A 25,814-nucleotide genomic window follows, 5' to 3' on the forward strand; every position below is an offset into this window, starting at 1 on the left:
ACATTTATAACCAACTTAAGGTGCTGCAAAATTCTGCTGTCTTTGCAGCCACAGTCTATCACAGTCACCCCTCTGGAAACTGTTTTATATGGGATTAGCACTTTTATAATATTAGCACAACATAATATTTGTTGCATACTTACAATAAATGAGCTGCTCAGTGTGGCAGCACCTGTTTTTTAGAACTCCCGGCTTAACAATATTAGACAGGGCCTTCATTATACTGTTTTCAAAGTCTGCTAAAAGCTTCATTTAAGCAAGCCTACTCAACCATTGCATTTTATTATGTACATTTGTTTTTAAAGCCTGTTGACTTTATCTACGGGCGGGATTCAGTTTATTATTCCTGTTAATGGGAGCCCATGCAAAGAATTCTGCTAGTGCCATGTGGCTTTCCCTTCACTCATCCCCCTGTGTGTCTCCAGGGCCCCTCAAAATTGGATCAGGTGGGGATCAACTGAACCCCCAAAACAGCATGGCAGGGAGAGGGCAGATTGTTCTGTCTGTGAAGCTGAAAAGTTTGTGCTGAGGGAACGACTATCCACAGCGCTTTGTTGAATTCCTCCCTGTATTTTTGGGTGTTACTCAACTAGGTTTTACTCAAAGTAGACCTACTGAACTTAATAGACCTACCTTAGTAATGTTCATCCATTTCAATGGGTCTACTCTACATAGTTGAATACCACTCATTATGCCTTCACAAGTCTGGTTTTGTTGCTATCGTCCATATTTTATACCACTTCATGTGAACTTATTTAGTAAGCTGTATATAAATCTTGCTAAATAAATGTGGAACAGTTGAAGTTGCTTTATACTGAATCAGAATCAATATTGTCTACACTGGCTGGCAGCTAACCAGACCTCCTACCGCCGCCTCAATCTTTGGGAAAGCCAACGAACCAGGTGGTCAGGTATCAGGTCTAAAAGGGCTTCATTCTTCCGTGCCGTCCCTCTGTTCTTGCTCAAGATCCCTGATCTTCCGGAACATAATCTGCAAAGAAGAAATATCACACGAAGGGGGTAGAAAGGCAGAGTGAAAAGGGATATCCCATTTCTGTTATCTGAGCTGATGCCCTGTATGCTGGATTGTTCATGAATGATACAGGAACATAGCAACCTGCCTTATACTGAAACAGACCATCAAGACATCTAGCTCAGTTTGCCTACACTGATTGGCAGGAGCTCCCCAGGGTTTCAGGTAATGGACATCCCCAGCCCTACCTGGAGATGTCAGGGATTGAACCAGAGGCATTTTGCATATCCATAGTAAGGATGGGGGATAAATTTTATTCGGATTTATTAACTTTACGCTTTCTGGAACAATACGAAAATGGAAACATAGCCGTCCTTTGAAATTCGTGCTTCTCTGAATTTTGTGGTGCAAAATTTAGCTGCAATCCTGTATCTGCCCTGTAGTTTCTAACAGAATACTGTGTTTTGATGTGTATTCCACCCCCACCCACCAAAGGAGCTTTGATCCAAATTGAGCAAAACAAAAAGCTAGCAGCATTTTAAGCCAGTAATGTGTACACAGGGACACAGATGGCGCTGTGGTCTAAACCACTGAGACTCTTGGGCTTGCCGATCAGAAGGTTGGCGGTTTGAATCCCCGCGGTGGGTTGAGCTCCCGTTGCTCGGTCCCTGCTCCTGCCAACCTAGCAAGTTCGAAAGCACGTCAAAGTGCAAGTAGATAAATAGGTACTTTTTCCAGCAGGAAGGTAAACGGCATTTCCATGCACTGCTCTGGTTTCGGTGCCCCGTTACGCCAGAAGCGGCTTAGTCATGCTGGCCACATGACCCAGAAAAACTGGGACAGCATGCACACATGGCTCTCCTATGCAAAGGAAACATTTCACTGCAGCAGAAAGCACTGTCTTTACCAGCTTACAGTCTGCCATAGGGCAGGGACAGCAAACCTGTGGCTCTTCAGTTTATTGCTGCATTGGTCAAGCAGGGGTAGCTCAGTGGGGTACAGCATGAGACTTTTAATCTCAGGTCATGGGTTCAAGCCCCCCATTGGGCAAAAGATTCCTGCATTGCACATGACCCTCGTGGTCCCTTCCATCTCTACAGTTCTATGACTACAGCTCCCATCATCCTTGACTATTCACCAGGCTGATGGTAACTGGGGACCAATAAGAAATCGATGACTACAGGTTGCCCATTGGTGCCCTAGGCTAAGGCTGGCTTGGCCTTCTCGACAGTTCACCAGGACTAACCCACCAGTTTTCTTTAGCAGGCTGCCCAGAGCAGCTGCACGAACAGGAAATTTGGATGGCTAAGGAGTTTGTACTTTTGCAATTGTACTGTAGTCCCGTCTCTGGTTTCCTTCGGTCAACAACAGTGAGCGCTGCCCTTTTCAAGAGGTGGTGATGGGAGGTGGGGTGGCTGGTGATGGTGACTCACGGAAATCCAGCCTCTTCATCCCCATTAGAAGTGTGTTTCCTTGAACTGATAAACGTAGCCTATGATTATACCCTCGTTCAGATGCCGCAGGTGTAGCAGTCACCTGCTCTCGCTCTCTCTCAAAAAAGGCAAGGAAATAATTGCTCTGAAAAATCTTAAACCTGAAATCTCCCACAAGACAAGAGGCAGAGATTTTAAAGCACGGAGTACTTCAGGCTATGAAGAAAGCCGCCACAAAGCTGCAGCAAGCGCAATCAACCCACGAAAAGGTGTGTATTTGAAAAGAAGGGGGGAACAAAACTTCTCCATTTGGTAATTCAAAGGTAAGAAACTTTTACTGCGGAAGCAGAACGAGTCAGGTGGTTGAACAGTTGTTCAATTAACAAATGAGGACTTAGTATTAACTAATAAACTCATGGGGCAGACTGGTTAGCATGCTGGAAAGAGCAGGATTCAAAGCAACACTCAGCTGTGAAGTTTGAGCCAGACATGCTATCTGCCTGCCCAGCCTACCTCTCAAGGCTGCTGCGAGAAAGTTAAACAGGATGAACAAACCATGAAGATCTCCCTCTGTTCCTTTTTTGGAAATGTAACAAACTAAGCATTGAATGGCCATTAGCAATCCTGTGCATATTTACTCGAATCCCCGCGGCGGGGTGCGCTCCCGTTGTTCGGTCCCAGCGCCTGCCAACCCAGCAGTTCGAAAGCACTCCCGGGTGCAAGTGGATAAATAGGGACCGCTTACTAGCGGGAAGGTAAACGGCGTTTCCATGTGCGGCTCTGGCTCGCCAGAGCAGCGATGTCACGCTGGCCACGTGACCCGGAAGTGTCTTCGGACAGCGCTGGCCCCCGGCCTCTTGAGTGAGATGGGCGCACAACCCTAGAGTCTGTCAAGACTGGCCCGTACGGGCAGGGGCACCTTTACCTTTTAAATCACATTGAGTTCTATGAGCCCTGGAAACTGGGTGCAGGATTGCATCCTAAATAATAAAACCTCTGCTGAACATTGCCGCACTCCCACTTTCCTGCTGTGATTTTTCTGTCTCTTCAGTTACTGCGAGGTTTTCAAATTATACCAACATGCATGGAGTTAAAACAAACTTGCTATTGTTCTTGCCCAAGGCAGAAGGAGGGAGGGGAGATGATGACTTCATTTGGATTTTTAAACTGTGCTTAATGCATTAGATGTTTTTTGCAAAAGAGTACCCAATCCAGATGGCGGTCATGCTGGGGAAGCATCACAGAACAACTAATAAAGCAGAATTATGTGTGGACTGTCCAGTATAAATGCACTACTAATGTACTATTCTTTTATAAATGGCATGTTCCAGAACACCCCTCGCACCAGTCTGAAGGGGTCAAGGATCTATAGCTGCTCATCCCTGCAACCAGGGTAAGAGGAGATTTCTTTTATTCCTATCACTAGAGGCAAGGATGAAGAAACTGTGCCCGCCTTGCCTTGTGTCATGCACAGCTGCAGTAGCCACAGAAAGGGGTCTTGCTCTTTGCAATAGGATTGTTGTTGTTGTCGTCGTGGGTTTTGTGAAACGGAAGGCAGTATGGCCGAGTCCCTTCTAATTCCAGAGTGGATTCAGTTGCTGGAACAGCCAGGCCATGACCCTCTAAGTTTGGGTCACTAAGGTTAAAAAAAGGAAGTGGCTCTGTGCCAGAAAGCAAATGGGTCGGGCCTTCTCTCTCCCTCAACTGTCTATTAAAAAGACAAAAGACGGAGTTGAGGTTTGTGAGCTAGAAGATAGAAGCAGGCTGCAGGCTGGGCAGCCGAGAGTCAGAACCATGCCTGATTTCTGCTGGGGTCGAAAGCTGCGGCTATGGGGAAAGCAAGACCCTTTTGGGATGTTAATGCTGTGCACCCCTCTAACTGTAGGCTCAGGATGTATATATGTGTAAATAAACCATATATCCTAATGACACCACAGTCTCCGCAGTTGCACATTCTGAGGAAACCGAACCGTGGGTAAACGCCTGGAATCTCACACTGCTCAGAGATCAAGTGTGCTTATACAGATACATATACAAATTTAATAAATACTACTACTAATAATGGGGACGCGGGTGGCGCTGTGGGTAAAACCTCAGTGCCTAGGACTTGCCGATCGTCAGGTCGGCGGTTCGAATCCCCACGGCGGGGTGCGCTCCTGTTGCTCAGTCCCAGCGCCTGCCAACCTAGCAGTTCAAAAGTACCCCCGGGTGCAAGTAGATAAATAGGGACCGCTTACTAGCGGGAAGGTAAGCGGCGTTTCCGTGTGCTGTGCTGGCTCGCCAGATGCAGCTTGTCATGCTGGCCACGTGACCCGGAAGTGTCTTCGGACAGCGCTGGCCCCCGGCCTCTTAAGCGAGATGGGCACGCAACCCCAGAGTCGGACACGACTGGCCCGTACGGGCAGAGGTACCTTTACCTTTACCTTTACTACTACTAATAATAATACAGATACTTGTTATATGATTAGTGACTGCCAAGACACAAATCTTGCCACATCTCCCTATGCCTGGGGTATACTAAAGAGATTAACCTGGGACATAAACTAACTGCCAAGGACCAAGGGGGGGGGGGGACATCCTTTCCCCCCAACATATGCCTTATATCTAAGTATACATCTCTTCATGAGCTAACCTGTGCTGAATCTTGGGACCTTAATGCACTTAATATTCAATAAATATCAGCAGTCTATGAACATTTACAGCACTAATGCCACAAATTCAGTTTGTGAAATGTTGGTTTACCATCATCCTCTTCTCCCTTTTAGCCGCAAAGGGAAACCGATACATTATCCAGCCAAAACCTCAATATACTAATCTAATTTGAAGATGGATGACAAGGAGAAAGAAGGAACGGGCGACATTGCCCTGGAGGAAATGGGAACTCAGAAACAGGAGCCAAAGATAGGTAATCTACTTCTGGGCATTCTTTTCTTTCTCTACCCACAATAGGCCTGGAGTTCTTGACTAACCTTCCATCCAAGTTTTGATAGACAACCGCAGCTGAGGACCTTCTAGAGTTGTGTTTCTATTGTTTCCCAAAGATGTGTGCCAAGTTCTGCTGGGGTTGGTGGAAGTGGTAGTCTGAAACATCTGGAAGGAACCATTGAGGAAGGATGTTGTTGACTAAAGCATGTCTGATTCTCAGGTCCACTGGTAGCTCCAGTCACTCCTCTGGTGGTCTGAGTTTCCCTACGTTTATTCTTGCCTCTGTAGTGTGGAGTTGTCCATACTTCATTCTAAATCTGAAACGACATTTTGCACAAATAAGACAAAGGGAATAATGTTATCAACCAACTGGCCAAATTCAGTACTTAAAATTACTAAATTCAAAAATAGGAATTGGTAGATCTGTTTCTTTCTGTTCTGGGCCATTTCCCCCATGTTTAACACATACTTTTGTTCCATTTCTGTAAAAAAATAAATAAATGTATATTTAAAGATCCTCCCAAAATGTATATGTAAATATGTGTTTTGATGTATTTAAGTTATCAATACCAGCATTGCAACTTTGAGAAAGGAGCAAAATCCAGTAGACAGCTGAATCTTGGCTTGCACATTAATCCAAGAAGTACAAATCTGGTCATTTCATCAAACAATTTGCAAAGGCTAAATTGCTCAAGCATGCCTAGATAAAAGTGTCCATAAATGAGAAGTGAGGTGGTGGGTGGAGAGAGAGAGAGAACCAGTTGTGGGGAAATACACATTTCAAATTTTGCAAGCAAATTGAGTTAGAATTTGCCTCAGGATCCTTCCCCCTTTCCAAATTCATTTCAGCCCTATTTTCTGCCCCCAGGGCGATTCTGCTGATTTCTCCTCCTCCCTAATCTTCAAAGCTTCTGGCAGTTAAAAGATCTAATTCCATTTAAGCTAGCAGAACATTTTGTGCTCTTGAAAACTCCCCGAGCTTTCCTGATCGTTTCACACAGCAGCTTGATAGCAAGCCAGTTCTCTTTTGTAAGGCTGCAGACTCTGCGTGGATAGTGTCATTATATAGATTAATCACTAGGTGGCACTAGACTCAGCTGTACTGGGGTGGAGCCAGGAATTTCCTGTTGCTGTTCCGTTCTTGCTGGAAAGAGACAATAAAGTTCTTGTTTACCCTTTTGGCTTGGGTGTTCCGTAAGCCTTCAACAGTGGCATTACCACTACTAACACTGCCTATCTTTCTTAATGTTTTAGAGCAGAAAACGTTTACGGTGGAAGAAGCTGTAGAAACGATTGGCTTTGGGAGGTTTCACATTGCACTCTTTTTGATCATGGGCAGCACCGGTGTAAGTTTCTGATTCTGAAAATATTCATCCATGTGTAACGTTTAGAAAGAACAGTTTTACAAAGCATACAGATTTGAGAGGTGGTTTTTGACCACTTGCCTTTAAGAACATTACTCGTGTGTGAGCAGAACATTTAAACTTAAAACAATTAGTTAGCCAAGTTCAAAATGCCATCCCTTGCATCATCATCAACATCATCATCATCATTTTATTTATACCCTGCCCATCTGACTGTGCTGCCTCATCCACTCTGGGTCTCTTACAGCATATTAAAAAAACATAATGAAACATTAACTTCCTGATACAGGGCTGCCTTGCATGTCTTCTAAAAGTTGTGCAGGCCTTTATCTCCTTGACATCTGAAGGGCGGGTGTTCCATGGGAGGGTGCCACTACTGAGAAGGCCCTGTGCCTAGCATTAAAGTGGAAACTTTGGGACTAGGCTATGCAGCTTTATTGCAAATTATCCAGCCTGAGGATTCCAGCAGAAACAGAAACAATGCAGACAAATTCTACTCCTAGATTATAAAATACATAGTCGAGTTCAAAAATGGAGTCTCTACTTGAGTGGAGACCAGAGAGATTTCCGTCTGCCTCAGAATCATGGTGGGAAAGGGGCTGAGTTTTGAGACAAGGGGAAGTAGAAAGGATTAAACCCTTTTGCCTTCCCCCCAGAATTCAAGGGAAGTGACCTCACACAGTGCCTTCTCTAGTAATCAGGAACTCTGAGTCTTAACCCCTTCATATCCTTATTTAGCAAACATGCATTTTTAGATTTTGGCTGCAAATCCCCACAATTTACACACTGAGGTTTCTTTTCAGTGGCTAGATCAGCACAGATCATTTGTTTCCCCCCACCCCACTAGATCTCATCTGATCAACATATATCTAAAAGAACAAACAAACCTAACTTTTGAATTACAGGAAAACAAACAGTTGCAGAGTCAATTAACCCAACCTACAGAAGCCAAGTATAGCCCTCCATGCCATGTGACAATTGCAGTGTTCTCCAACCTGCTGCCTTCTCTCAGATGTTGTCGGACTGCAACTCCCATCATCCCTGACCATTGGCCATGCTCCTTGAGACTGATGAAAGTTGGAGTCCAACAAGAAATGAAGGGCACCAGCTTTGGGAAGGCTGTGATAGGGGATGGTCTCAGGCAGAGCGTCTTAGTGTGTGTCAGGGTCCTGTGCTGCCAGCCAGGGCAGAGCTCAGTGGAGGGAGAAGTCAGCCAACCAGCTGAGGCTCAGGGGTTTACTTGCCTGAAGGCAGAGTCCGTATACAAGATTCAGTCCAGTTCTAAGGTCAGGAGGATCTCAGCTCACGTAGTCAGATGATCCAGTAGTCAAGAAAGCTAAGGGTCCAAGGTCACGAGAAGCAAGAAGCAGCAAGGTCTGGTCAGGAAGGACAAATCTTGTTTCCAGCAACTGACTGAGGCTGGAAACCCTGCTGAAGACAGCTGGAGCCAGCTGGTTCTCATCAGGAGCAAGAAGGCTGATCAGTAGCAGGTGGAGTCACTTTGCCTTCTACTCCTTCAAGTGAAGCTGACTTTTGGCCCATGGCATTATGAGAACTTGGGGGGTGATAAGCAAGCCCTTGTTTTTATTGTCCGTGAAATGGTGGAAGGTTTGCCTATGTACCGTACTTTCCCGTGTATAAGACGATGTTTTTTTATTTAAAAATTATGCTAAAAAGTGCAGGCTGTCTTATACATGGGTGAACGTTTGATTGGTTGCTTTTGCGGCTGTCAGTGGCTATTGGGCGTGTTATTGGTTGCTGCGTCAAGGCCTGGTGCTGATTGGCTGACACTGCGGCAATTGGCCTGGTGATTGGCTGCTTCTGCCGGCGAGGGGACAGACGAGAGGCGGGTTTTGCGCTGCGTGCGGGTGAGCGATTTTTGGCAACCCCCCTCCAAAAAATGCTCAACAACTCTGAGCCATCTCTTAAATTCTTAAATTTGAGTCCCCCAAAATAGGGGGCTTCTTATAAATGGGGGCGTCTTATACACGAAAAAAATACGGTAACTGCATGTGCTTATCCCTGAAGGTGGCTGAGGCCATGGAGATAATGTTGATTGCTGTGGTGGGTCCTGTCATCCGCTGCGAGTGGCAACTTGGAAACTGGCAAGTGGCTTTAGTGACAACAGTGAGTAGAGTTTCTAACTTTTCTTCTAGGCTGATAAAGGTGGGGAAAGAAGCTGTAGAAAAAGCATTTCCCTCCACTGAATAGTCATTGTATTTTTAACCATCTAGGTAGGAAAGTTTGTGTTGTTTCCTCCCTGTGTATTTTGATATGTCAATAATAACATCCTTTCTGGTCCAATTCTCACATTATGCTCTAGGGAGGGAGAGAAAAAAATATTTCGGTTCACAGTATGCAAACTGAAATGCAGTTATCCTTTGCACTTCTCCAAATATTGCAATTTAGTTCTCGAAGCAAGTAATGCGTAGAAAAATGCATATAGCAGTTATAGTGTGTGTGTGTGTGTGTGTAACATTTCTGCAAACAATTTTCCCTACTACAGAACATTTTGCACACAGTTTTTCCCTAATACAAAGTGCATTGTATTAGGGAAAATTGTTTGCAGAAATGTTTGTATTAGGAGAAAATAGCGCTAAAATGCTGATAAACCTTCACGATAACGTTTTACAAAAGGAATTGTAGTCACAATTAATTCTTTTGGTTATGCAGTACACTGGACAATTTACATATACTAATTGGAAAATTGATTAAGTGATTATGTGATTGGAAATTTGATTAACTGATTAAATGAGTGTTCAGTATGTGCATTATGGTTTAGTAGAATATGAAAGGATTTGCTGGGAAGTTTAATTATATGGATATGAATACAAAGGGGAAATCTGACTTTCTTAGAATGCCACAGAAAGAAGATTAAAAGTTGGATACAGGAGAGTATGAGAATATACAGGTGGCAATGGAGGATATAAATGACATTTTCTCTAATGAATGAAAAACTATGAAGACTGGAGAGAGGAAAAAGAATTTTAAGAGAAAATAAGCTAGAGAAGCTGAGAAATCTAAGCAAGGAGAGGAGAGCATTAAGGAGCTATTTCATGAAAGCGATTCAAGACTAATGGAGAAATTAATGAAGTATCAGAAGCAATTAAAAGCGATGATAAAAAGTTCAAGAGGCTCAGAAAGAGGTTCAGACACGAGAGGAAGCAGGGAGAAAATTAAGGAAGTGATTGATTAGGATGCAATAACTGGTTGAGAGATTGCTATTGAACAACACCTACGCAGACATGATGTTAGTAAATTACAGGCAAAGGCTGAATTGATACATTTACAATTAAGACAGATGAATTTGAAGCTGAGAGGAGTTCTGGAGGAAAGAGAAGGGGGTGGTTTGGTTGGTTGGATGCAATATTCAGGAGGTTCTTAGAAATAGATTAGGGTTGCAAAACTGGGACTGAAAGGGCATCTAAGATGAACTCAAGACATGCGAAAAGAACAAGCTGGTTAGATGGCAGATGCTGGGTGGATAAAGTAAGGTAAAGGTACCCCTGCCCGTATGGGCCAGTCTTGACAGACTCTAGGGTTGTGCGCCCATCTCACTCAAGAGGCCGGGGGCCAGCGCTGTCTGAAGACACTTCCGGGTCACATGGCCAGCGTGACAAGCTGCATCTGGCGAGCCAGCGCAGCACACAGAACGCTGTTTACCTTCCCGCTAGTAAGTAATAGGGATTTATCTACTTGCACCCGGAGGTGCTTTCGAACTGCTAGGTTGGCAGGCGCTGGGACCGAACGACGGGAGCGCACCCCGCTGTGGGGATTCGAACCGCCAACCTTTCGATCGGCAAGTCCTAGGCGCTGAGGCTTTTACCCACAGCGCCACCCGCTGGGTGGATAGAGAGTGTTAAAGTAAAGAATGCATCATTAAAGAAAAGAAGAACAGGAACAGCATTAAAAACCAGCAGTCATAACACTGAAGTACTTGCAAATACAGTCGTACCTTGGAAGTCGAACGGAATCCGTTCTGGAAGTCCATTCAACTTCCAAAACGTTCGAAAACCAAATCACAGCTTCTGATCGGCTGCAGGAAGCTCCTGCAGCCAATTGGAAGCCATGGAAGCCTCGTGGACATTCGGGTTCCAAAAGAATGTTCGCAAACCGGAACACTCACTTCTGGGTTTGCGGCATTTGGGAGCCAAAACGTCCGAGTTCCAGGGCGTTCGGGATCCAAGCTACAACTGTATAAGTTCAGAGTTAAGATTTCTAACAATATGCTTGAGACAGAAAACCCATCCTAGATGGCACTCTCCCTTTGGTTTGAATGCCCAATAGTTTACCAAGATTCATTTATTTCCAATCTCTTCAGATGGTGTTTTTTGGCTATATGATATCCAGTGTCATCTTTGGAGTTCTAGCTGATCGATACGGCCGCTGGAAAGTAAGTGATGCTCTGTCTTGGTTGGGTCCCCAATTTAAAGCTAGGCAAAGTTGCCACTACCTTTTATTGCTTCTGTGTTTTTAACAGCAGCCTGACATGTAGGGATGTAGCAGGATACGTTTCTCCCAACCAACATAGGAAGTAAATTATTTATTTTGCAATCCTTTTTTACACCATATCAGACCAAGATCTTTTCATGCTATGCTGTCTAGGATCACTATAACTGAGGATCCCAGGGATTGAACCTCGGGCCTTCTGCAGCCAAAGCATGTGATATAGTAGTAGTAGTAGTAGTAGTAGTAGTAGTAGTAAATCTATTACTTATCCCCACTCATCTGGCTAGGCCTCCCCAGCCACTCTGGGCGGCTCCCAACAGAATATTAAAAACATGATAAAACATCAAACATTAAAAACTTCCCTAAACAGGGCTGCCTTCAGATGTCTTCTAAAAGTCAGATAGTTGTTTATTTTCTTGACATCTGGTGGGAGGGTGTTTCACAGGGTGGGCGCCACCACTGAGAAGGCCCTCTGCCTGGTTCCCTGCAACCTCACTTCTCGTAGTGAGGGAATAGTATAAGGAAATACAGCACCCACATAATTTGCTGCAGGTATGATCAGTTCTTTCCACACATCATCATCATCATAATAATAATAATAATAATAATAATAATAATAAATAAATAATAATAAATAATAGTTAATAATTTTATTATTTGTACTGAGCTCATCTGACTGGGATGCCCAAGCCTTCCCTACCCAGGGCTGCCTTCTGATGTTTTCTAAATAGCGCCATTGCTATTGTACAACTGAAAATGTTGAACAATGGATGGGTGGCCCTAGGCAACATTAAATCAGCACAGTTCAATACTGTCTCAATGGCCAGTGTTGAGTTTTGCTTGGGTGTCAGCTGACCTCCTTTCTCTGTCTGCCCTTTCAGATTTTGTTCATCTCTTTCATTTGGGGAGCCTATTTCTCCTTGCTGACATCGTTTTCCCCTTCTTACATCTGGTTCGTCTTCCTCCGGACCATGGTGGGATGCGGAGTCTCTGGCCATGCTCAAGGGTAATGTTGTGTTGCAAACAGCACGGGAGTAGGAGCATCAGCAGATGACAGCTGAGAATGCCACATCAAGAAGACAGATAATCCATATCAATACGCACTTGCTGATCACTCAGTTTTGCGGTTAGGGAGGTGCTTCTGGTTCTGCAGCTGCTCTGGGAAACTCAGGTTGCAGTGAGGCACAAGCTACATACACACTTCCTCTCATCCTGCTGCTTTCTCCCAGGGAAAACTGCTCTTTAGTGCTCAATCGGAGCAATGGCAATTGGGTTTTCTGTGGATTGCCATTTGTTCCGATTTAAACTGAAGAGCGGGTTTTTCTTGGGAAAGGAGCGGGGCAAAGGGAAAACCATGCAGACCCATGCCTTCTGGACACAGGACAAGTGATAGGGTTAGGGTTAGTATTGCCTACACTGACTGGCAGCAGCTCTCCAGGGTTTCAGAGATGCGTGGGATAGAATGGGGAACCTTCTGCATGCAAGGCAGATCTCTACCACTGAGCTATGGCTCTTCCCCCATATCATCTCTCTGTGAATTTTTGGTGCATTCGGTAATTCATATACAGGTTTGCCCTGAGCAAAGTGTCCTCTGGTGTACTGTAACAGAGATGGATTTAGGGGAGCACCTCTGGTTTGGTTACATTGGATGCAGGGCATCAGGGATGCTGCAGCTATGATGTCGAATGGAATGCAAGAGGTGGGGGCACCAAATTTTGGCGTTGCACAGGGTGCCACTGAAATTTGAGACCCCGAGGTCCATTCCTGGCCGTGATGGACTTTCTGGCTATACTGGAAGCTCTAACGACAGGGCTTGAGTGGGTCTAAGGTAAAGGTAAAGGTACCCCTGACCATTAGGTCCAGTCATGGCCGACTCTGGGGTTGCGGCGCTCATCTCACTTTATTGGCCAAGGGAGCCGGTGTACAGCTTCCAGGTCATGTGGCCAGCATGACTAAGCCGCTTCTGGCGAACCAGAGCAGCACACGGAAACGCCGTTTACCTTTCCGCCGGAGCGGTACCTATTTATCTACTTGCACTTTGATGTGCTTTCAGACTGCTAGGTTGGCAGGAGCCAGGGACCGAGCAACGGGAGCTCACCCCGTCACGGGTATTCGAACCGCTGACCTTCTGATCAACAAGTCCTAGGCTCTGTGGTTTAACCCACAGCGCCACCCGTGTCCCTTGAGTGGGTCTAGCCATCTTTAAATTCGCACAACGCCCCAGACTGATAGGGGCACTGTAGATGCAGTAAGATATTAGGTTGGGGGTAAATTGAAAGGAGGGCTAGGTTGAGCTACCAGGCACTGCTCGGAGTGCTGGGTCAATATATATTTTTTAAGTGGGTGAGGGTCCAGGGAGCAGACATCAGCAGCAGGCCAAGTCAGCTGCCCAAGAACGCCTGGAGTGATGCTGGCTATATCCTATACATATCTAGCTATTGTGTACCAAGTGAGCAGAATGCAGGAACAAGCACTGCCAGTCACAGAATCACAACTTGGGCCAGCTGGAACTATGCAAATAAACTTGTATATGGCTTATATATTTCTTTGTCTCTCTATACATTTTTATTTTTTTGCTTTCTTCTTCCTCTTCTTCTTCCTCAGGCTTATAATAAAAACGGAATTTCTGCCAACAAAATACCGAGGCTATATGTTACCATTATCGCAGGTAAGCTAGAAGTTATGCTCACTGAAAAACAAAATGTGGAAATTGCTGCAAGTTTGTTTTGGCTCAGTCTGGCTCACAGCTGTGCTGTCTGGGTGACTGCAGGTATATTTGCATCTATGGTTTTCTTCAGGTGTGTCACAGGAGGCCGGTTTTTGAACATGCGCACCAGCTCAAATTTGAAAGACTCAATATGAAAAAAATCACCTCAGGATTTTCTGTGTTTTCTATAAGGCTTCCAAATGCCCCAGAATTGCACAATTTCCTACTTCTGTCTGTGAAATATCTCCATCGTCTATCTGTGTTGCTACCCTTTGCATCATGAAATGTGTGCACCTTTATCCAGGGAATAAATTTATTCTCCAATAAATTGGATGCTCCATATATCACATTCTGAGAAAGTCTGGCAGCTGACATTCAACCTTCCAGGGCCAAGTTGATGAGTACATTGCTTACTTTATCAAAATCCGTATTGACAGTTTCCCAGTCGGAAGCCAGAGCGCATAACTAAATCTCTTTGCTTAATAATATTTTATGTGGCAACAGCAGCTTGAAGGAAATCATGAATGCTGATGTGACTGTGTGGAGAGGAACGGCTGCTAAAACAAATAATGAGAAGAAAATCCCATCACCTTGTGTTTTAACCTCTGTTTCCCCCCCATTTGACAGGTGTTTTGGTTGGCAGGCTCCTTATTAATTATTGGACTGGCGTCAGTGGTTAACCCAACCATTGGGTGGCGGTGGCTAATACGAATCGCCTCTCTGCCGGGCATTGTTCTCCTGCTAGCATTTAAGGTTTGGAAGACTTACAACCAAGTTACTAGTATACACAGTTACATTCTGCTGTGGGCTAAGTCATGTAAAATGCCTGAACATGCTTGCTGATCTGATCAGTCTTTGGCCGTGTCCAGTCAGACAAACCTATCTGCTCTGGCAATTGTGGATATAGATAGCGGCAATTTCCATCATCATAGCAGCACATTTCCCAGGACGTCTTCTGATTAATTAAGTGTGGTCCACGCTCGTCCCCATGTGCACCTGCCCTAGGATGGCTCACGTGGATGGAAAAAGTGTGGTGTGAATTGACCAACACAGTGTCTTTGTATTAATGTTGCTGTGAGTTCTATAAGCTTGCAAGAGTAAGTAAAATCTGCTCTTTATGTTAGTAAGAACTTGGCAGGAAGGCTGTAACATGCCAGGTGATGCTAGAAGCTCTGCCACTTAACTTTTCTAACCTGTTTGCCTTTGTAGTTTATCCCCGAGTCTGCTCGCTATAATGTGTCTTGCGGGAATGACAAAGCTGCTCTTGCAACGCTGCAGTGGATTGCTAAGATGAACCGATCTGTTATGCCTGAAGGAAAGTTGGTAGAACCCACTGATGTAAGATTCAGAATACTGCCATGGTACAGACTGATCAGATGACAAAAACAAGGAGCTCCTCTCAGTCATCAACCCTTTCATGCCCTCCTTCCTTACTTGGATAGGTTAACACAGTTAACCTACTTTGCAGTACAGTGGTACCTCGGGTTAAGTACTCAATTCGTTCCGGAGGTCCGTTCTTAACCTGAAACTGTTCTTAACCTGAAGCACCACTCCTGCTGCCGCCGCGTGATTTCTGTTCTCATCCTGAAGCAAAGTTCTTAACTTGAGGTACTATTTTTGGGTTAGCGGAGTCTGTAACCTGAAGCATATGTAACCCGAGGTACCACTGTACTGGATACGGTTATCTGAGGGTGGGAAAACCAGCCATGCATGCCAGCTCCTGTTCTAAATGCGAACACACAGAAGCAATCTGTATGCTTACAAGGAAGAGGGTGAGGGAAGGAAAAACATGGAATGTCAGCAGCTTCACATAGCCTCTAAGCCAGCTTTTGGCAACCTGATGCCCTCCAGACTCTTTGGGCTACAACTCCCAAAAGCCCCAACCAGCACGGGCAGAGCTGCTGTGAGTTGTAGTTCAAAGCATCTGGAGTGAAGGCTATGCTAAATGTGTGACTGGACCATGCTAGTCCTCATTGTCCATCCACTGAAAGATGTGGTTTGTTTTTGGTTTTTGAAAATAGATTGGGGGAAATTGACCCACAAGCTGCATGCCAGCCACACCATAATTTCATGAGGCCCACAGAGAGGCGTATCCAAGAGTATGGGAAAGGGAAATGGGAAGGCAGAGAGAGGGGGAGAGAATCCTGCAAACTTGTGGCCTTTGGTTCTGGCTTCGCACACTTTTGGCTCTAGCCCAGCTTGCCAACTAGCATTGGCTGCAGCACACAATGGACTTCTCACTTAAATCGGTGGCATTCTTTGGGAGGGGGGGAAAGGTTCCTACCGCTGATTTAGGGCAATTTCATTGGTTCTTAGTTTTGTTTAGCTTTATTCCGGGTGCTCACAGACAGGACACAGAGATGATGTCCTTCCCCTGTATCAGGGCCAGTCCCACATGAGGAAGAAGCACAAGAGAAACACAGCAGCTTCCCTGGTGCTCCACAAACATGCATACGCTTCTACAGAGCCAGTGTGGTGTAGTGGTTAAGAGTGGTGGACTCGTAATCTGGTGAACCAGGTTCGCTTCCCCGCTCTTCCACATGCAGCTGCTGGGTGACCTTGGGCCAGTCACACTTCTCTGAAGTCTCTCAGCCTCACTCACCTCACAGAGCGTTTGTTGTGAGGGAGGGAGGGAAAAAGAGATTGTTAGCCACTTTGAGACTCCTTCGGGTAGTGAGAAAGCGGGATATCAAATCCAAACCCTTCTTCTACTACTACCTCTAGCCTTTAGGCAGTGGCCCACAGGTCTGAGCCCTACAGAGCAGTTGCAGCAACAGTAGGGCCCTTCCCCTCTTCTGGCTTACATGCTGTCCTTTGAGACTTCTCCTGCAAATAAGTCATTGCTGCTCTTACCTTTTCAAGCCCCTCCTAGTTCTAGGAGGTGGTGGGACCTGTCTCTCGCCTGAACCATCCCTTCTTCCTCCATCATGTCCTGTGTGCCTTCCTCAAACTGCCCTGACTCTCCCTTCTCCCTTGGCTCCTGCCTTGCACATCCCATAAATCACTGGTCCCCTTGCCTGGGTCTCTTGCCTCCGCCACAAACTCTTCACAGCCCTGCCATTCTCTGACACCCTGCCCTTTGTCTCCAGCACCTGGTATACAAAAGTATGCTACCTCTGTATATTCTGTTGTCATGGCTAATTGCCGTTGACAGATCCATCCTCCGTGAACCTTTCTACTTTGCTAGATGACATGGACTCTACCCCTGAAACTGCCTCCAAGCTTGGGGCTTCAGAATTGCAGACTTCAGGGCTTCAGCCACACATTCCTAATGTGTTTCATGCTGTTCCTTTTCCATTCTTTTCAGGAAAGAAGGGGTAGGTTCAAAGACCTAATGGATCCCAAGTACTTACGGACAACTTTGCAACTATGGATTATATGGTAAATGTGTTTGGTTTGCTTCTTTCAGATGACAATGCATAAGCAAATTGAAATCGATGGAATCGGTCAAGGGAGTAGGCTCAGATGCATCCTAAGGATCAAAGCTATTATTCAGAAACTAGTCAGTCAGAATGGGAGAAAATTGGTTATGGTAATTGAACTCACAATTCCCTTTTTTCCCCATTTCATGAAAAGGACTATATTCTGCCAGCTGCCTCTGTGTTGCAGGCAGAGGGACCAGAATTGCAGCTAATGACATTCCACTTAAAATCTATTGCTCTCTCTCTCTCTTTTATAATTTGGGAAAGTAAATGTGGATAAAAGATGAATACAAAACAGATTATAAGACTGTATGAGAAGCACTTGTATATGTCTAGATCCTTTGAAATGGTGCTATTGTATAGACTTACAGTGCAACCGCTGCTTGCCAGAAATTCAGTCCATGATCTTACTTTGTTGGACATGTCATTTAGCTGTTTAAACATGCCCACATGCCCACACACTCTGAATTCTGCTAAACGCATTGTTATAGCTGTGAGACATAGTGGTACGTACACAGCAAACCTGTCCATGCATTTGGGGCATAATGAGCTTGCTTTCTCTTGCAGTGTTGCAACCTGTCATCAGACTCCCAGTCCCTTCATTGCTCAAGTTGGGGTTTTTTGCTCATCTGTCTAAAAAGTGGCTCATGGGTTCTACACTGTTTAGGTAGTTCTGATCCCATAATTCCCAAAAGAAAAGCTTCTGGGTTTTTTTAAATAAATGTTATCTTAAACATCTTTTTCAGTTCATTATCATTTCCCAGTAAGCTTTAACCTTATTACAATTACAATGAAAAGGGTACCTTCTTTCTCTTTACATTTCCAGCATATATTTGATTTGGATTTATACATTTTTGCCAATCTACTAGGTGTTAGTTACAATCTATAAAACATTTTCATATACCTTATTTTTCGCTCTATAAGATGCACCCAACCATAAGACGCACCTAGTTTTAAAGGAGGAGAACAAGAAAAAAAATATTCTCTCCCTCTCTGCGCAGCGCCTCTCCAGCAAAGCGAGAGGAGAAATGGAAGGGGCTCCGTTTCTTCTGCCGCTTTGCTGAAGGGGTGCTGTGCAGCTTTCCCTCTCTCCAGTGAAGCAAAGTCAGAACAGCAAGAGGGATCACTGCACAGCGAAAGCAGCAATCCCTAGAATCATAGAATCATAGAGTTGGAAGAGACCACAAGGGCCATCGAGTCCAACCCCCTGCCAAGCAGGAAACACCACCAGAGCACTCCTGAGATATGGTTGTCAAGCCTCTGCTTAAAGACCTCCAAAGAAGGAGACTCCACCACACTCCTTGGCAGCAAATTCCACTGTCGAACAGCTCTTACTGTCAGGAAGTTCTTCCTAATGTTTAGGTGGAATCTTCTTTCTTGTAGTTTGGATCATTGCTCCGTGTTCGCTTCTCTGGAGCAGCAGAAAACAACCTTTCTCCCTCCTCTATGTGACATCTTTATATATATTTGAACATGGCTATCATATCACCCCTTAACCTCCTCTTCTCCAGGCTAAACATGCCCAGCTCCCTTAGCCGTTCCTCATAAGGCATCGTTTTCAGGCCTTTGACCATTTTGGTTGCCATCCTCTGGACACGTTCCAGTTTGTCAGTGTCCTTCTTGAACTGTGGTGCCCAGAACTGGACACAGTACTCCAGGTGAGGTCTGACCAGAGCAGAATACAGTGGCACTATTACTTCCCTTGATCTAGATGCTATACTCCTATTGATGCAGCCCAGAATTGCATTGGCTTTTTTAGCTGCCGCGTCACACTGTTGGCTCATGTCAAGTTTGTGGTCAACCAAGACTCCTAGATCCTTTTCACATGTACTGCTCTCAAGCCAGGTGTCACCCATCTTGTATTTGTGCCTCTCATTTTTTTGCCCAAGTGCAATACTTTACATTTCTCCCTGTTAAAATTCATCCTGCTGTTCTGGCTTCAGGGATAGCTGCGCAGCCTGCATTCGCTCCATAAGATGCACACACATTTCTCCTTACTTTTTAGGAGGGGAAAAGTGTGTCTTATAGAGCGAAAAGTACGGTAGTTTTCTCTTAAACTATAACATGCTGTAAATTTTATATCCACGTTCCATAAACATTCTCATTCTTCCATTTCTATTATGACCAATATCTATTGCCCAGTGTATCATTGAAGATTTCATTTGTTCATCCTTTGTCTCTCATTCCAATCACATATTATACATTTCAGACATCACTTTAACAGGTCTCTTTCTAGTTGTGATGTTTGTTCCCCAAACCCCCGCTTCATATCCTTTTAAAATACTTCATTCAGGTGGTGATATTGAACATCCGTGAGATATTCACTACATTGAAGAATTTAACATTTCGGCATCTACTTCAATGAAACTAGGATTTATTTGTAATTGTTGAAAAGTGCTCCAGAGGTGTAATTTAATAGCAGGCCTTGTTTCCATATTGTAGCACAGAGCTGTTTTATGAATTGCAATTATTTTCAGATCCCACAGTAGTTAAGCTCTGCGTGTAATTAACTGGCTGAATTGCTGTCGCCAATGCCCTTGGTTGCTCTCCTTTCTAACATTTCCCCCTCTTTTTCATAGGCTTGGGATATCCTTTGCTTATTATGGTATCATCCTGGCCAGCGCAGAGTTGCTGGAGAAGAATCTGGTTTGTGCCACAGGGGGAGGAGGAACCAGCAAAGGGGACGAGTTGGGGGATTATTCCGAGGAGACTCACAGCCCGTGCCTCTGTCATCACTTCGCCCCGTCCGATTACCAGATCATGATCATCAGCACAATTGGAGAGATCGCATGTAACTTCTCCTGCTCTAGCTGTTTAAAAACAGGGTGTGGGTAAATCTCTAAAGCAGAGGCAGGGAAGCTGTGGCCCTCCAGATAATACTGGACTCCAGCTCCCATCAGCCCCAGCCAGAATGGCCAGCAGTCAGGAACGATGGGAGTTGTGGTCCCACAGTATCTGGAGGGCTACATCTTCCCCACCTCTGTTCTAAAGGTCACAGAACAGGAGCCACAGACCCACACAGGAAGTGTACTGGGAGGGCTAATTTACTTTTTATTTTCACTAGTTATAATCATTGCAATGCTTAAAAGGCTGGCTGTGTGATAAAGTTGTGGCCATTTTTAATCCAGAGCATTGTTGGTTTAAGTTTGTACTGTCCCACCTCACACATTATTAGGCCAGAGACACTGTGACTGGGACCATGTCTCCATTTCCCTTCTCAATGCGCTCTCAAGAAAATAAATCTGTGGCCCTTTCGCCACTTTTCCTTTCCCCGCATTAACTCCGGTAATGTGTCCAAAACATTCCCAGTAATCACAGAGAAGTAATAAAGCAAGTAGCCCTGAGGCTGGAGTGGGGCAGGTATAAACACAGCATAATAGCTCAGTTGGGTCATCTGATTCTACAGCCTGATGTTCTCCCCTTTCTTCTTTTCCAGTAAATCCTCTAAACATTCTGGGCATCAATTTTCTGGGAAGGCGTCTCAGCCTGACAATCACCATGGGATGCACTGCCGTGTTCTTCCTCCTGCTCAATATATGCACTTCAACGTAAGTGTTTTCAAGTGGGGTGTCTGTGGGCAAAGTAAGATTGAAACAGGCCTGTTTGCACTGCACCTCACACCTTTCCTGCACCGGTGATGTCTACACTCTGTGTGCTAGTTGGTTAACTCTGAAAATGGAACTCACTTTCATCCCTCCCTACCAGAATGGCCATTCCTGTTTCAGGAACTACACTCTTCCTAGTTTGTCAGGGTTAGAGATGGCAAGAGCGATCTGCAGTGCGGATGCTTCCGGCACCTGCAGAAACTCAGCAATGTGCTTCCTTACCAACATAGCATGCCGCAAGAAAGCTTGATCCAGAACAGCCACTGCCAACCTGATGCCCTGCAGATGTATTTGACTGCAGCGCTCATCAGACCCAGAGGGCATCAGTTTGGCAAAAGCTGATTTAGAACTTTAGCAGACTCCAGCTGACTGTAACTGGCATCTTGAGGGTTGCAGGAGGTCACCAAACGGGGAATCCTGGAGTTAGTGCACCTACAAATGTGACAGAACTATAATTCATGGGGGAAACTCAGGGTTCTCAATGCTAATGTGGGAGAGGATTTGCAGAGAAGATTCAGCAGGCAGGAGAGAGTGCTTAGCCCTTGCGGCCCTGCCAATTCTCCCCTGCACAGCAGCCCCTCAGTTGTTTTTAGTTAATTTTCTCCCCAGTTAACTTCTGAAACCAGAAGTAAGCCTAGACAGGGGCATTGGGGGACATTTGCTTAGGAAAACCAGCACATTTGGAAGAGGTTAAGAACTCCTCCTTCCCACAGCCTTTCCCTATAACTAGCAATGGGCCTATCTGTCAATCTTTGTTTCTCTCAGCTTCTCATTTTTTCTTCAGTTTGGTTCTCTGCACATCTCTACATCGGATTGTGATTAAAAACAACTGCTCATGAAAATTCACCAGCTTTTGAGTGCACATTTCTCCCAACACACACAGCTTTGCAAGCACTTTTGTCTGTTTTCACCAATTATATGCACTTTGCTTTAAAGCACATTTAATCCCAATAAACACATTTTTGTACACATTACTTGATTGACATCACATTTCTCCTTCTCTTCCACTGAATCTCTCCTTCCTTACCTGTGGGGAAGAAACTAAGGTAGGGAGAAGGCCTGGTGGTATGACCAGAAAGGACCAAAGTTGCCACGTATATGCAAATGAGTGCAGGTGTGGACACCTCCTGTCATGTTCAAATAATGCTCAAAAGTGGGCAAGCCTTTATAGTAAAGGCCTCTTGCACCTCCATTAGCTCAACAAAAGATGGTTTGGAAACTTTCATTTGCCAGATAACGTCCAGTTTTGCCTTTTAATAAATATACATTACAGTTCCCACAGCAAAGGCGGGGGGACACGGGTGGTGCTGTGGTCTAAACCACAGAGCCTAGAGCTTGCTGATCAGAAGGTTGGCAGTTCGAATCCCTGCAACAGGGTGAGCTCCCGTTGTCCCTGCTCCTGCCAAGCTAGCAGTTTGAAAGCACATCAAAGTGCAAGTAGATAAATAGGTACCGCTCCAGCGGGAAGGTAAACAGCGTTTCCTTGCGCTGCTCTGGTTTGCCAGCAGCGGCTTAGTCATGCTGGCCACATGACCCAGAAGCTGTACACAGGCTCCCTCGGCCTATAGAGTGAGATGAGCGCCGCAACCCCAGAGTCGTCCGCGACTGGACCCTAACAGTCAGGGGTACCTTTACATGCAATGTCTAGGAAGCTTATAGCTTCTCTGTTTACTCTAGGCAGTGAGCCTAAACTATGGGCTGAGTTAATATGGCCACTCTAATGTAAAAATTATGTGACGAAGCAGCGTGAACTTCAAACCAGTTTTGCTTCAGCATGCAGCTCCTGGCAATGAATGGTGTTTGTGCCAGTAGAGGATGTTTGAGGATGCCAGGGTGAACAAAGTGTACCAGCTGATTAATACCAAGACTTTAATCTTGGTTAATTGCTTGACTTACATAAGCTTGCAATAAACCTCCGTGTTATAATGAGAGAGAGAAGAGACAGACAGAGAGAGAGAGAATATGTCACACACAAAAATGAATTATGTTGCTTCAGTGGTGCAGATGAGTCAAGTATCTATATCTATATATATGCAGAGCTAGAGCTGGAGATATATAGCTATATACTGGTTTTCTGCTTCTTCTAAGGAGAAGGTTGAGTAATTGCATTGGGCATCAAAGCTTTTGTTGTTGTTGTTTAGTCGTGTCCGACTCTTCATGACCCCATGGACCAGAGCATGCCAGGCACTCCTGTCTTCCACAGCCTCCCGCAGTTTGGTCAAACTCATGCTGGTATCTTCGAGAACACTGTCCAACCATCTCGTCCTCTGTTGTCCCCTTCTCCTTGTGCCCTCCATCTTTCCCAACATCAGGGTCTTTTCCAGGGAGTCTTCTCATGAGGTGGCCAAAGTATTGGAGCCTCAGCTTCAGGATCTGTCCTTCCAGTGAGCACTCAGGGCTGATTTCCTTAAGAATGGATAGGTTTGATCTTCTTGCAGTCCATGGGACTCTCAAGAGTTTCCTCCAGCACCATCATTCAAAAGCATCAATTCTTTGGCGATCAGCCTTCTTTATGGTCCAGCTCTCACTTCCATACATCACTACTGGGAAAACCATAGCTGACATCAAAGCTTTACCGCCCTGAAACTCTTCAGCCCATGCAGTATCTACTACCCCTCCCCTAACACCCCATACATTATATGCTAGGAGTTCTGGGAATGATTTGGGATGCAGGATAGGTCATATCTGGTGGAGGGGCCAGGGCAGCAGCAAATGCCCATCTGATCTTTTTTTTGTTTTGTTTTATGCGCTGTCTGCAAATGTATGCGTCTCTTGTGCCTTGGCTCATTCAAACCAGTCGGATTGCATTGGCGCTTGGAACATCCAGGTCTTTGTTCTAGAGTTTAGGCACACGGTGAGCACATTGGAATGCACTCTGCCAGGAAATTAGGGTGGTGCCAAGCGTTTGTTCTTTTAGGAAGCCTTTTCCAAGGTTTGTTTGTTTTTTTATGTAACCAGGATTTTTCAGGATAGCATTGTTAGATATAGCTCTTGCCGCTTTTACAGCAGGATTTCACACATTGTTTTTGTTTTAACATTTTTGTAAAAAGAACAATAAACTCTAGGTGAGGACAGAATGTATCTTCTGGAAACTCCTGAGAAGATGCCACATTTATGTTGATAGGGTAAAAGGCCATTGCTCAGAGCAGAACATCCGTTTTGTATGCTGTAGGCTCATGGCTTCAATTCCCAGCACCCTAGATAGAGCTGGGAGAGGATCCTGTCTCAAAACAGCCATTGCCAGTCCCTGTAGTAGAGCCTTGTGTAGGCAATACCGAGCAATAGACAAATGTTCTGTGATGGGAGGTTTTGCTTCTGCACATGAGTCTGGCAAACCGCTCTGAGCTGAAGCATTCCTTCCTCACCCACCCTAGAATGTTCAGTTCACATTGAGTTCATGAAACATCGTACCGACCTGTTCTTAATGCATGGTTGACCACATCTATGGAATACAATAGTTATGCCCTTTTAAGTTTTGCTATATCAATCACTAGTAATAGTTTAATAAGGAGGTTTTCATACCTGTCCAATTCTGTGTTCCCTTTCCCAACCTTTAATCTATTGATGATTAATGCCTATATGCAACTCTTGCATATGATTTGTGTAAACCAATCAGCAACAAGCACATATGTGGCAATGCTGTAATATTCAATAAAAGGGACTCCCCGAGACATGCTCGGCAGATGCCTCCCATATGACACTTGTCACTCGTCTGTCGTTTATTTCAACCCAACAGTTCTGACTCATTATAAGGCATGCAAATGAACCCAGTTATTTTATTGAGACCCTTGATCACACATTCTAGTAGTATATGGCCAGGGATGTGTGTGATTGGTTAAGATTGGATAAGACTGCAAGCTACATATTTATTTATTTAAACCAGGCTTCCTCAAACTTGGCCCTCCAGATGTTTTGGGCCTACAACTCCCATGATCCCGAGCTAGCAGGACCAGTGGTCAGGGATGTTGGGAATTGTAGTCTTAAAACATCTGGAGGGCCGAGTTTGAGGAAGCCTGATATAAACTATTTATATACCAACCTTCCATTTAAAAGCGCCACAGGCAGCTTAGATCATATTAAAACAGAGAAGTTGTGGGGCCTCTCCAGGTGCTGTTGGACTACAACTCCCATCATCCCTGATAATCAGCCATGCTGAGACTGATGTAATTTCAGCTCCAGCGACATCGAGAGAGCTGTAGGCTTTTCATCCCTGAATTCATCTCTGAATCTGAAAACGCATAAAAAGGAACAGGAAATGTCAGGGTTCCCTTGGAGCAGTCTAGAACCACAAAAAGGCTTCCAATCTTTTTAAAGCATTTCAGAGGGATCCTTCCCATTCTCTCTCCGTTCCTTCCCAGCTCTCATCCAGGCACAAACAGACTTTCTGGGCACCAGAACTACCATTATTTGCCGTAGGAGAGTCTAAGTGGCTCTGCTTCTTCTAAGGGTGCCTGCACACATTTGCTCCAAGCATCCATCCTCTCCTGTTGTGCTGTCTTTGAAAAGGGTCACCACTTTTGAAGTTATTCATATAAAATCCCCCTCTATGGAATTCTTGGTACGACGTACAATCAAGGACCTCAAATCAAATGCTGGATAATGATGTGAATTTCCCCATGCATCCTCTTTCTTCCTTTTCTAACCAGCTCGGGCCTCATTGGTTTTCTCTTCATGTTGCGTGCCTTGGTCTCTGCAAATTTCAACACCATCTACATTTACACAGCGGAGGTGAGATGCTTTTGAACCCGTCAATTGTGGAAGGGGAGGAACACACAACAGAGGTCTCTCATCATAGCTTTCCATAACAAATGGGAAATGTAGATTGACAATTCAGCTCAGTGCATGTTTACTCAGAAGTAAGTATCATTTAATCCAATGAGACTCCTACACTGAGTATGGGGTTGAAGCCTTAGCTGGGTAGCTGGAAGGAGCAAGC

At 45.0% G+C, this 25,814-nt stretch overlaps 1 protein-coding gene across 4 annotated transcripts in view; it reads left to right on the top strand.

Annotated features, from left to right (window-relative positions):
* The first annotated feature begins 2,451 nt into the window (after positions 1–2,451).
* Positions 2,452–25,814, top strand: part of SVOPL (SVOP like) — a 28,399-nt gene continuing 5,036 nt past the window's right edge. Inside the window, exons 1-14 of one of the 4 annotated variants that reach the window (XM_083401520.1) lie at positions 2,452–2,729; positions 3,738–3,799; positions 5,172–5,311; positions 6,586–6,677; positions 8,724–8,822; positions 11,017–11,088; positions 12,026–12,150; positions 13,749–13,812; positions 14,479–14,604; positions 15,061–15,189; positions 17,159–17,232; positions 19,853–20,064; positions 20,710–20,821; positions 25,525–25,606. In XM_083401520.1, coding sequence (XP_083257646.1) covers positions 5,233–5,311; positions 6,586–6,677; positions 8,724–8,822; positions 11,017–11,088; positions 12,026–12,150; positions 13,749–13,812; positions 14,479–14,604; positions 15,061–15,189; positions 17,159–17,232; positions 19,853–20,064; positions 20,710–20,821; positions 25,525–25,606 — 1,266 coding nt within the window. In that variant the 5' untranslated portion in view covers positions 2,452–2,729; positions 3,738–3,799; positions 5,172–5,232. Of the gene's footprint in view, positions 2,730–3,737; positions 3,800–5,171; positions 5,312–6,585; positions 6,678–8,122; positions 8,186–8,723; positions 8,823–11,016; positions 11,089–12,025; positions 12,151–13,748; positions 13,813–14,478; positions 14,605–15,060; positions 15,190–17,158; positions 17,233–19,852; positions 20,065–20,709; positions 20,822–25,524; positions 25,607–25,814 lie in introns of those variants that run through there. The other 3 variants (XM_083401521.1, XM_083401522.1, XM_083401523.1) reach the window with 3 other exon arrangements.

The sequence above is a fragment of the Podarcis tiliguerta genome (genome assembly GCF_965153285.1).
Source record: "Podarcis tiliguerta genome assembly, chromosome: 10".
Classification (NCBI taxonomy): Eukaryota; Metazoa; Chordata; class Lepidosauria; order Squamata; family Lacertidae; genus Podarcis; species Podarcis tiliguerta.